At 39.5% G+C, this 12,882-nt stretch overlaps 1 protein-coding gene across 3 annotated transcripts in view; it reads right to left on the bottom strand.

The window, feature by feature from the left end:
- The window catches only part of CSE1L (chromosome segregation 1 like), a 48,785-nt gene continuing 35,903 nt past the window's right edge, over positions 1–12,882 (bottom strand). Inside the window, exons 15-25 of one of the 3 annotated variants that reach the window (XM_025400048.1) lie at positions 12,638–12,774; positions 11,414–11,517; positions 8,742–8,839; positions 7,465–7,615; positions 7,116–7,324; positions 6,034–6,131; positions 5,854–5,939; positions 4,755–4,836; positions 2,616–2,762; positions 1,930–2,161; positions 1–589 (exon numbers count right to left, since the gene is read on the bottom strand). In XM_025400048.1, the coding sequence (XP_025255833.1) occupies positions 500–589; positions 1,930–2,161; positions 2,616–2,762; positions 4,755–4,836; positions 5,854–5,939; positions 6,034–6,131; positions 7,116–7,324; positions 7,465–7,615; positions 8,742–8,839; positions 11,414–11,517; positions 12,638–12,774 (1,434 nt within the window). In that variant the 3' untranslated portion in view covers positions 1–499. Of the gene's footprint in view, positions 758–1,929; positions 2,162–2,615; positions 2,763–4,754; positions 4,837–5,853; positions 5,940–6,033; positions 6,132–7,115; positions 7,325–7,464; positions 7,616–8,741; positions 8,840–11,413; positions 11,518–12,637; positions 12,775–12,882 lie in introns of all 3 variants that reach the window. The other 2 variants (XM_025400049.1, XM_025400050.1) reach the window with 2 other exon arrangements.

Raw genomic sequence — 12,882 nt, forward strand, 5'->3', positions numbered from 1 at the left:
TACATATTTTAGGATTTTTATTGCTGATTAGATTTAAAACTATGAAATGTGCACTGCTTGGCAAGTAACACAAGTAATTCTTTACTCACATTTCCAATAAAAGCGTAAAGAAACAGACAAAAAATATAAAGGACGAGAAATACAAATAGCAACAGCTTCAAAACAAAAGGATTTAGTAACAGAAAGTCTCCACAGTGTCCGTCAAAATTTAAGATTATCCAAACCGTGCAAATATTCAACGCAAACCAGTGCCATACACTGAACTATTAATACTTGTCCCTTGAAGTTGCAAACTAGAAGCCACCCACATAAATGTATGATCACACAAACCAACTAATTTGCTCAAGGTTCAGGTTAAAGCAACATTTAATATCCTTTACAAGATGGAATTTGTGACAAGTTCAAAAGGAAAACTTGCTTTGTTTTAATGCAGCTGTGCTCAGATGTCTGTGATTTCCTGGGAAACCCATCTGGGTTTAGCCAATTAGAAAAATGCATTTTAAAGCAGTGTCACACTGGCTGCCTGAAGGTACCCTTGGAGATACTGGAGCGCTTCTGCATTCAGGCTGGTGCTCACCATTGATGGAACCTACAAGAGATGGGAAACACACACTGGCTGTTGGAGATCTTGGTGCACCAATACAAACCCCATCTTCCACGGGAAAGCTGCCACAGCTCTGGGAAGAGCAGCCAATCATTAATCACCATCCAAAGATTCTCCAGAAACGCAACTGCTTTAATGCCTTCAAAAACAGGTCTAAAGAATAGATCCATAAGGAATTACTATTATTAGGTGTGATAGTGGTATTGTGGTTAATTAAAAAGTCCTTACTGGTTAATGATGGACAATGAGGTACTTACAGGTGAAACGATATGATGTCTAAGACTTGCTCAATACAGAGAATAAAAGGAGAAACAAATGAAACAAAACTGGCAAGATACTGGTAATTATTGAAGCTGGGTACATGCAGGCTTCATTATGCTCTTTCTATGTATGTTTGAAAGTCTCCGTAATAATACAATGAAAAAAATATATACATATATATATACACACCACACACACACGTTTTTTAAGAAACAGGACCTCGCTCTGTTGCCCAGGCTGGATTGCAGTGGCACCATAATAGCTTACTGCAGCCCTGGCTTCCCAAAGCACTAGGACTACAGGCATAGATCAGTGTCTGGCTTGAAAAATATATATTTTATCAGGTAACATGTAAGAACTCTATAATAAGTGCTGACAAAATGCAACTATACAGCCATTATTAGGTTTATGCCGTGATCTATTAATTTCTGAGTATGCTGCAATTAAAAAAAAAAAAAAACTGTGGCCAGGCTCACACTTGTAATCCCAGCACTTTGGAAGGCTGAAGGAGAAGGATGACTTGAGCCCAGGAGTTTGAGACCAACCTGGACAACACAGGGAGACCCTGTCTCCATAAAAAAATAAAAAATTAGCTGGGTATAGTAGGTCCTAGATACTTGGAAGGCTGAGAGGCAGGAGGATCACTTGAACCTGGGAGGTTGAGGCTGCAGTGAGCCATAATTGTACCACTACATTCCAGCCTGGATAAGAGTGAGACCCTGTCTCAAAAATAAATAAATAAATAAAAATAAATAAATAAAAGTGAAAAAATGGTACCACATTTTAATAACAGATGGAGTACTTCGATCTGGGAAATAAACACATGTCTATTGAAGGGATTTTTCCTCCTTTGTTCTCACTCCTAAATCCATTCACTTAAAATATATTTGTAGTACATAATACAAGAAAAAAAGGGGCTCAGTGTTTTTATTAAAGAAAATAAGCTTGCTGTAACTCAATGAGATTTAGTTTTATTATGCCCACCAATGAAAACAGACACCAGAACAACTACTATCCTTTTGCCCTCCCATTAAAGTCTTCATTTATCACAGAGTAGAACTTACCCTCCCTGGACAGGCGGTAGACAACTTGTGAAGTGACTGTGCCAGGTGAATTTTGGGGTTGTTCACCATTTGACCTACAGGATCATGCTCTTTTTTCCCAGCAAATGCCAACTGTGAGAAGGCAGTCTGATATCCTGGTGTATCTTCTATGTCAATAAAATGTTCCTCATCAGGAATGGTATCATCTTCGGGTAACTCAAAAAGGCCAATCAAAGACTGTAATAATGGAGTCCTGGATTGGATGGAAGAAAGCAAGAGATAAAAAGGTCAAGAAAATACCCTGAAGACTTAAAAGCAGCAATTACTCAAGAGACACAAAATTACAGACTCATAGTCTCAAGAAAAAGGGACCTTTGAAATTAAGATGGTTCTTTTCTTGGCTTATTCAGTTCTTCCCCTTAAAGATAAGTCAGTTTAGTTGGGCTTCTGTCATAAAACTGTCTTAGAGATAACCTAGATCAGACTCCTAAAGGGGTCCATGAATCCCCCTGAAAAAGAACCAGGAAACAAGATCATTCTAGGCCCAGAAAGATCCAGAAATCATGTCTTGGATCTGATGGTAGCTTGTGGATAAGCTGAGATCAGACCAAAATTCTCTTGGCCCCCAAGAGACTAAGCTTTGTTAATTTTGCAGTCATATGGGAAGGAAGCTATAACTTACAAAAACATTAAAACGAAGTTCTTACCACAGCTTGGTATACTCAGTGTCCATCATTGGGGGACATTCTGTTAGTAATTTGGTTATGCCAACCGCACAGATCTTTTTCTCTACGTTTCCAGATACTTTCTGAATTTCAGGAATAATAATTTTTTCCAAAACCATTCCAAACATTCTATTAAAGCAAAATAAATCCACTCAATATTAGACCATCACTATAATGAAATAGTAAAATGCTTAGATGTTATTTACACTCAGTTACTTCTTATGAATATAATAAATTACTAAATAACAAGACTGCTGTTTTTGATCAGCTGAAGAGACTGAAAGTCAAAACATAAAAAAATCCCATCACACCTCTACCCTGAAGCCAAATGCCATAATCTTTTTTTTGTTTTTGAGACGGAGTTTCGCTCCTGTTGCCCAGGCTAGAGTGGAACGGTACGATCTCAGCTCACTACAATTTCCACCTCCGGGGTTCAAGCAATTCGCCTGCCTGCCTCAGCCCCCTGAGTAGTTGGGATTACAGGCGCCTACCACCACGCCCAGCGGATTTTTTGTATTTTTAGTAGAGATGGGGTTTCACCATGTTGGCCAGGCTGATCTCGAACTCCTGACCTCAAGTGATCCACCTGCCTCAGCCTCCCAAAGTGCTGGGATTATAGGCGTGAGTCACCATTCCTAGACCTCTCTGCTTTTTTCTTTAAAAATTACACCTGGCCAGTCTCAAACAAAACAAAGGCAGAGAGGAGCAAAGAGTGAAAAAAGAATCACCCATCATCCCACCACCCAGAAACAACTAGTTTTAACATTTTTGGGTTATAAGCTTCCCAACTGTCTTTGCTTACATACCTGCAGGTATATAAATGCTAATGGCTGTTTAAAATAATTTGGCCAATCATTCTATGTTGTTGCAAACATGCTAGAAGTGAAGCTTTCCACAATTCTAAATGATGCAAAATCCTCAGTTTATGCGTTAATAGAATCAATTATTTGAAGTGGAAATATGGCTCAAAGAGTATGGCAATTCTAATGCTCTGGATAAAAAGTCCTTATGTTTTGCTTTCCAGAAAGATCATGCTAATTCAGGCTCCCACTAGCAGTGCATGAGATTTCCTCAAAATCCCCTACTGCCAGAAGCCATGTTTTCTGGTCTGCTTTCCAGAGTAATTCATTTTTTAGTCAATGTAGAATTTTTGAGACATAACTGAGGTACAGTGATCTAACCGTCTCCAAAGAAATTTTCCCTAATAGTTGTTCTTTTTATTTTCATTATAATTGTTTTATTCCCTAATGGGAAATGCCACCTAGATACATTCTTTGCATATCTACCAGATAAGTCAAAAACAAAGTTTTATTGGTCCTAAGTATTTCTCATTTGAAAAATTCTGCTGCGTTTGCATTAGCAGCACATATACTAAAATTGGAACAATATGGAGAAGATTAGCATGATTTTTTAAAAAAGGGGGAAGGAAAATTCTGCTGTTAGGGTTTTTTTGGTTTTTAAATTATACTTTAAGTTCTAGAGTACATGTACTCAACGTGCAGGTTTGTTACATATGTATACATGTGCCAAGGTGGTTTGCGGTACCCATTAACTCATCATTTACATTACTTATTTCTCCTAATGCTATCCCTCCCCCTGTCCCCCACCCCATGACAGGCCCCAGAGTGTGATGTTCCCCGCCCTGTGTCCAAGTGTTCTCACTGTTCGATTCTCACCTATGAGTGAGAACATGTGGTGTTTTCTGCTGTTAGTTTGAATAAAGCAGGCTCCTGGAGACAACACTGACCATTTAACATAATACAGAACACTGGCTGTGGAGAATGCCAGCGTGTAGAGGGGCCTCTAACTAGAGGATTAGAACAATGATTCCAGGATGTTTTTTCTTTTTTTGCGATGGGGTCTCACTATATTGCCCAGGCCGGTCTCAAACTCCTGAGCTAAATCCTCCCTCCTTAGCCTCCCAGAGTGCTGGGATTACGAGCGTGAGCCGGGCCAGGACTACTTTTTCTTTACACCCAATACCTAAGAATATTTTGAAAACCACAGATACTATCTCCATAGCAAGAACCACAACGTCATCTATAAGACAGAGATACTGATTTGTACTAAAAAAAAATCAAAACATTGTCTTCCTTTAAAAAATAATAAAAACAAACTTACTTTGGTTGTATACCATCAAATATTTCTTGTAGTGCTAGTGCCCCATATTTTATGCAATACAAATTAATAAAGACTAAAAAACCTGTTGAAAGAAGATGCAGAATATCAACACAGAGAACTCACACACTGAACTGGTAATTGAGAAGTCTGCAAAATAAACCTATGCATAATCATTAACATCCAAAGGCTGTGGCGTCAATACTTGCCTTCTAATAAATACAAACTTGCCTTTCTATCCTAGACCTTTACATGCCATCTCTCTTTGATTTATATTTCCTTATATCATTCTCTCTATTGAAAAAATGTTTTGGTATCCAACCATAAACCAACCTCTGGAACACAATATGACTGACACTAAATGTTTGGAGAACACAAACATCTTAAACTATTTTCTTTTTTCTTGTGAGAAGGTTTCACTCTGTCACCTAGGCTGGGTGCAATAGGGTGATCACAGCTCACGCAGCCTTAACTTTCCAGGCTCAAGTGATCCTCCCACCTCTGCCTCCTGAGTAGCTGGGACTACAGGCACACACCACCATGCTTGGCTATTTTGCAGAGACAGGGTCTTACCATGTTGCCCAGGCTGGTCTTTAACTCCTGGGCTCAAGGAATACTCCCACTTTCACCTCCCAAAGTACTGGGATTACAGATGAGAGCCACCGCACCAGGCCCTTAAAATATTTTTTTTTTTTTTTTGAAACAGGGTCTCACTCTATCACCCAGGATGGAGTACAGTGGGTATAATCTTGGCTCACTGCAGCCTCAACCTCTGGGACTCAAGTGATCCTCCCACCTCAGCCTCCCAAACAGCTGGGACTACAGGCACATGCCACCATGCCTGGCTAATTTTTTTGCACTTTTTGTAGGGACAGGGTTTCGCCATGTTGCCCAGGCTGGTCTTGAACTCCTGACCTCAGGTGATCCGCCTCACTTGGCCACCCAAAGTGCTGCGATTACAGGCGTGAACCTCCACACGTGGCCAAGTATTTTTTGCATAAAGTTTAAAACGGATAAAAAGTTTATCTGCAACCATAAAGTCTAAGAGTTTTAGCTGCTTTCTTTCATTACTTCTGCAGAACATCCAGATGATTTTACTTACTCTTGATAAACTTGGTTGTTTTGGAATTCTGAAGTCTCTGGAATAGCAGAATGAAGATTTGTTTCCTATATTGGTCAACTGATTCACTAAAGAATTTTAAAAAATCAACAATATAAATTCAGCACTTTTCTGAGCACCTAACAAAATTTATGAATAAATGCACAAAGCAGTCATACTCACGGAGGCATGTGCTCTATTATACTGTTTAGAAGATAAAAACCTTGGTGGTCATTTGCTTTGGATGCAATCAGCTTCTGAAAGACTCCTAGTAACCCAGGCTGTAAGAAATGAGATCCAAGAGCAAATGGTTAACCAACAGGAATAATTATTCAAAAAGTTAAACATGATGTGTGTCTTAAAACAGAGTTCATACTGTAATAATCTAATTATCCTTTTCTCTTTAATTATTTCTGGAACATATGGGGAAAAATTCCTCCCACATAGCTATTAATTTTTTTTTTTTTGAGACGGAGTTTCACTCTTGTTGCCCAGGCTGGAGTGCAATGGGGTGATCTTGGCTCACTGCCTCTGCTTCCCAGGTTCAAATGATTCTCCTGCCTCAGCCTCCCAAGTATCTGGGATTATAGGCACGTGCCACCACACCCAGCTAATTTTTATTTTTAGTAGAGAGAGGGTTTCACCATGTTGGCCAGGCTGGTCTTGAACTGACCTCGGGTGATGTGCCCACCTCAGTCTCCCAAAGTGCTGAGATTACAGGTGTGAGCCAGCACGCCTGACCAAAGTTAAGTTCTTAAAATCAACCTGTTTGGCTCTGTTTTTACAATTTTCCATCATGGATATAAATAACTAAAGGATATAGAATTCTAATAAAACATACCATAACATTTTCTAGGAATTATTTCCCTTATTATTATATTTTTTTAAGAGACAGGGTCTAGCTCTGTTGCCCAGGATGGAGTGCAATGGTGAGATCATGGCTCACTGCAGCCTCAAACTCCTGAGCTCAAGCAACCCTCTCACCTTAGCCCTCCAAGTAGATGGGACCACAGGCATGCTCCACTGTGTCCAGCTAATTAAAAAGCTTTTTTTTCTTTGTAGAGATGGGTCTCACCATGTTGCTCAGGCTGGTCTTAAACTCCTTGGCTCAAGGGATCCTTCCACTAGAGGCTTCCAAAGTGGTGGGCTTGAGCCACTGCCCCCAGCCTTAAATTTATTTTAAATAAAAAAATTCCAAACATCTGCCATCCCCAGTTTCTCCAAGCTACTTTATAAAATTACAATTATATCAAAACCTGACTCACAATTTTGTCAGCTGCAGCACTTGCTATTGTGTTTGAACCACGTTCTAAGAATGCTTGGAGAAGCCTCACTAGAGCAGGAATATTTCCTGTTCTTTCCCAAAGCACTGGCTGAAGGAGATGAGGAAATAAGGCCATATAGGAAGACGGGATGTCATTTTTGTGTGTTTCCAGAAGCAAAGACATCACTTGAAAGACGTATGGAATAAATTCTGTTGATAAAAGTAAAAACAGAGCTGTGAGCTTCAGAAGGAATGGCTGACACAAAAGGCCCACATCGCTTAGGCAGGCTGCATTTTATAGCAATGTTAATTTTATTCCATTACAAAGAAAATAATTTTCGTTAACTTACCTTGCACATCATTTTGTAAGATTTCAGTAAACACCAAAAACAAAGCCTCTTCAAAATTTACAACAGCAGCAGGGTTAGCTTTGCAAGTTATTCTTATGGATAAACATATTGCTTCAAACATGTAGTGATTAAAGTGAGGTTTGCTTGGGTTCTGAAATTAAAAAAAAAAAAAGCCAATTATGCTAATAATCCACACTTAACCTTTATAAAACACATTTAAAATAGAGGCCATCTTATTTTTTAAAAATCAAAATTAAGAAAAAAACACCAATTACAACAATCTAGTACTTGTTCATCTGAATTTTAATGGCCCAAAGTCCACTATGAAAAAATACTTCAGAGTTACAGAGTTGCTTATACAAACCTCAGCTCCCAGAGCTGTAAGTAACTTGTCTTAAACCCATGTGCCCTTACAGAGAAGAAATACTAAGTCCTAGTAATGCCACTAGCCTTAACTTCTGTGGGCCGCAATGTCTATGTCTACTGAGTGATGATCCCCCAAACGAGTAGTTTTTTATGTTCTTTTTAAGCAACAAAACCCCGTTTTTCCTTAAATAGGTTCTTGGAAGGCTATTAGCATACAAATCTGAATCAGAACATGAGATTGTATACGTATGGGAGGTGGAGACTTGGGTTCCCTTCCCCCTCCATCCCTCAAGGCCCTAAGTAATCCAAAGACCCTTACTCAGTTGAACAATAATCACTCTGTTCTCCAAAATCCCTCCAACACTTCCTATGAATTGATGTAATTCTCATAAGATCAAGAATAGCATCTAAAAAGGAATTGTCAGCCTTAAACTGATATTTTATTTTCTAAAACAGTGTTAATAAACATGAATCTAACTATCTGTAAAATTTTGATCGAAGAGTAAACTTTCCTTTTGAGAAATAAGAGTAAGGAAGAAAACACAAAGGAATTTTAATAATCATTTCATGGAAGTCCAGATAGCCTCTTTTATATCCATTTAATGCAAAGCCTACTTAACTCTATTTAAGGTAATTCTGGATCATCTGCACTTTCTTTTTCTACAATAAACATGTTACTTTTGTAATGAGAATGAAAATGTATTCAAGCTTCTAGCATACACTTAAAAGTGACTGCTATTATGTCTCCAATCTAGCAGCATGCCCACAGTTTCAGAAAAGTACATTAGCAGCTCGTCAGTAAGAATTCATAGACCTTCTCTAAAGCTTCATGTAATGCCAAAGAGTTCTGAGGCCCAAACAGTTTGGAGCAAATAAAAAAGGAACCCCACTTTCAAAATTGGCTCTATTACCTTACTAACAGCTAATAGCTTCTGTGTAAGCTGAGTGATGAGAGTAGGGATGTAGGGGATTATGGCTTCTTGTAGGAGAGAAAAACTTCTCATGATAGCTGTAAAATATAAAAACAGCAAAAACAAATAGAGTTTAGTTAAACTTCAGAATAAGAGAGCGACTGGGGGGGAAAAAAGCGCACTAATTCATCAACTAAATTTTAAGATGCTTAGACGACCCCAAGATAGCTCTCCACATTTAAAAATAATCTAAATTTCCCTTCCTTTTAAAATTAGGACAGGGGTTGGCAACAAAATTTAGCTGGGAAATAAGTATTTCTAGAAGGCTCAAGGTTTAAAAAATAATGAACTAAAGAGGCTAAGAGGAAGAAACAGTGAGCTGACATGAATGGAGCAGGTGAGTCTGAGAGAACTGTTTGGGGGTCTCTTTCTCTTAGAAATCAGTAGCAGAGGTCATGCTTGGTGGCTCACACCTGTAACCCCAGCACTTTGGGAGGCCAAGGCTGGCGGATCACTTGAGGCCAGAGTTTGAGACCAACCTGGCCAACATGGAGAAACCCATCTCTATTAAAAATAGCAAAATTAACCAGGTATGTGGTGCACGTCTGTAGTCCCAGCTATTCGGGAGGCTGAGGTGTGAGAATTACCTGAACCTGGGAAGTGGAGGTTGCAGTGAGCCAAGATCATGCCACTGCACTCCAGCCTGGGAGACAGAGTGAGACTCTCTCTCTCAAAAAAAAAAAGAAATCAGCATCAGAAAATGTTTAGCCCTAGCCTAAAGGAAACATGATCTCACACTACAGGAAACTGAAAGAGAAAACTGCCTACCCACCTCACTCAAAAAAAGGGAGATTAGGAGCCTTAAAAAATTCTAAAAATACATGTAAAGCCACAGAGAGTCCAAATTGCAAAAATATTGCTCAAAAGTAAGACCATAAATGGGTTAAAAATAGGAAGCATGGGAGAAAAAGAAATTTGTCAGCTAAAAATATATGAAAGCTCTTTCCACAAATAACATTTCCAAAATAAATGTTTACTAAGCAGAGCCCCAAATACATGCCAGGTAGAAAGGATAGAAAGCCATCTGCTCTTGCCTCCTGAACTGTGCACATAATGTTTCCTCCTTTACCAGAGCCAAAGACTCATCCACCCTTCAACAGATTGCTACCTATCCCTCACACCTAACATTTGGTTAGGTCGTATCTCAGCTTAGACATCACTTCCTAGAGAAAATCTTCCCCTGACCTGGGTTAAAAGGGTAGAGGATAAATTGGTGCTCCTCCACTAGGCTGGCACATAATTATTTCATTCACTCATACAGCTGTACAGAGAAGGTATTATATACTGTGTATACTTACATACCCTAAAAACACAGTAATGAAGACCACAAACTAGTTAGCTGCTCTCATAGAAATGGACATTAAGGCTGGGCGCAGTGGCTCACACCTGAAATCCCAGCACTTTGGGAGGCCGAGGCGGGTGGATCACCTGAGGTTGGGAGTTCGCGACCAGCCTGACCAACATGCAGAAACCCCGTCTCTACTAAAAATCCAAAATTAGCTGGGCATGGTGGCATATGCCTGTAATCCCAGCTAGTCGGGAGGCTGAAGAAGGCGAAATGCTTGAACCCAGGAGGGTGAGGCTGCAGTGAGCTGAGATTGTGCCATTGCACTCCAGCCTGGGCAACAAGAGTCAAACTCTATCTCAAAAAAAAAAAAAAAAAGACATTAAACAACAGTAATTACACATCATTGTTGGGGGAAGGACAGTGTTGGAAACATACACCCAGACACACACAGCCACTCTAGGATTTCTGATCCCGACTGGAAGGATCAGGGAGTTTCTGTGAAAAGTGCTTCCTATGACCCAATGTGCTAGGCTTTTGGGATTCAACAGTGAAAAACACTGAGACTGTCTCTAAATTCAGAGCTGGCACCAGGACACCCAACTAATGTAGTGCCTGGTGGATGGATACACCGGACTGTGGATGCATACAGCTGCCTGTGTCCTTGGCAGTATGTAAGAAAATGGTTTGTATAGAGTCTACCACAGGCACCCACATTTTGCCCCTACCAAGATGAACATGCAGTTAATAAATGTTGCATGATCTCTTCTTTGCCTTAAAGAAACTCAGTCTAGGGAAGAAAAAAAGGGCTTTGCTACATTTTCTGTAACGAGAGGTTCCATATCAGATTAAGATTACTGTTGGCCAGGTGCAGTGTCCTCTAATCCCAGCACTTTGGGAGGCTGAGGCAGGCAGATATTTGATATCAGGAGTTTGAGACCAGCCTGGCCAATATGGCAAAACCCTGTCTCTATTAAAAATACAAAAATTAGGCGGGCATGGTGGGGCGCGCCTATAATCCCAGTTAGGAGGCTGAGGCAGGAGAATCACTTGAACCCAGAAGGGAGAGGTGGCAGTGAGCTGAGATCAAGCCATTGCACTCCAGCCTGGGCAATGGAGCAAGACTCCGTCTCAAAAAAAAAAAAAAGATTACTGTCAACAGTAAACAAGATAATGTTTTTCATTTTGAAATACCTAAACTAACTTACTCCTTGGTAAACATTATCTGGTTCATAGACTGTATAACCTGAAGTATAACTCAGGTTATACTTACCCTTACAATCTGAGATTGGATACCTGTAGTCTGCACACCAGGGAAACAGCCTACCTTTCATAATATATTCATTTTCTGAAGAGCCAGGAAGTGTGAGAGCTTTGAAAAGGTTTGTTAGCAGAATCTCAACAAACGGTGCGATTTCTGCAGCTGTAAAGCTATAGATGAAAAAACAGCTTTCAGTCACTACCAACTCTTGAGCTTGTCACTGCGGATTACCCTTGGCAACCACTATGTCACCCTTCTCAGCATAAAACTGAGCCATCTCCCACCACTGACGATAGATGGTTTAGGAAAATAACTTTTTTACATGTGCTCATGTTAATCTCCTAAGAAGGCACATCCAGAACCAAATACAACTGAACCAAAAAGCCAGCTAAACCCAACAACATCTAAAGTTGCAACAGTTGTCTCTGGTTTGTAACTATTACCACTGAGAACAGAACTCAGAATCTGAGGAGTCTCCATCATTTATTTATTTTTTTTTGGAGGTGGAGCAAGATTCAGAACTGTTTTCTGTATAAATTCTGGGCCTGAAGATAGGTACTGGCTTGACTCACCTCAAAGGATGTCCTTTCTACTCTTAATTGGCCACTGAGAGTATCTGTACTTCAAGTTCTTGATGAAGGAAAGAACCTAGAACTGTTTTCCATCTCTTACCCAAAGCTTAATTTCAAGAAATAATACTGTTGAACAGTGGCCTGAAAGACAGGCAGACCATCCATTCCTCTATATTTCATCTTAGTTCAGGCCAGAAGAGCTATTTTCTTGGCCCCTAGTGAATTACTTTCATTCGGTTTGGTCATATCTCAGAAATAAGTGACATTATGCAAACAGCCACATGAAAATAACTGTTACATGATGTTGATGAGAACACCACTACTACTATTGTACAGTATTCTCTTGCTTTAATTTTAATCTCATAGACACTGTGAAAATTTTAACTCCCCAAGTTTCCCTCTTTGCCTTGGCTGCTAAGAGACTCCAAATAAAATCTGGAGTTTCTTTAACTACCATATAGGATCCTTTGACACACATTTCTGTTTGTTAACTTTATTCCAGTTACTTTCCTCGGCTCCAGTTTATTTAATTGTATTGTCATAATGCAGCTATTCTGGTAAGCAGCCTCAAATCCTTTTAGAATGAGACAGTATAAATGAATAAAAAGCAGACATTTGTTTTCCTGCTAGTGAAATTATGAAAACATTCAGAGATATCTTTGAGCAGCACAGTACAGACCCTATCCCAGGCTTAAAAACTTTAGAATAAAATACTCACAGAGTGGCATTGTTAGGCCCTCGCATAGTAAAGAGTCGTTCAAGAGCATGAGCTGCGTAAGTATGAACAACAATACTTTCAGCTTGAAGATGATTAATCAAGAGAGGAATCGAGACTAAAAGATGCTCTTTTGGCACCTAAAAAACACAATAATATACATGCTCTAAATGCAATGATTCCATATTTGAGTAAAAAACAATTGGAAGAGAAGGGCCTGTTGATTCAAACAATTTGCTATTTTTAAG

The sequence above is a fragment of the Theropithecus gelada genome, chromosome 10 (assembly GCF_003255815.1).
Source record: "Theropithecus gelada isolate Dixy chromosome 10, Tgel_1.0, whole genome shotgun sequence".
Classification (NCBI taxonomy): Eukaryota; Metazoa; Chordata; class Mammalia; order Primates; family Cercopithecidae; genus Theropithecus; species Theropithecus gelada.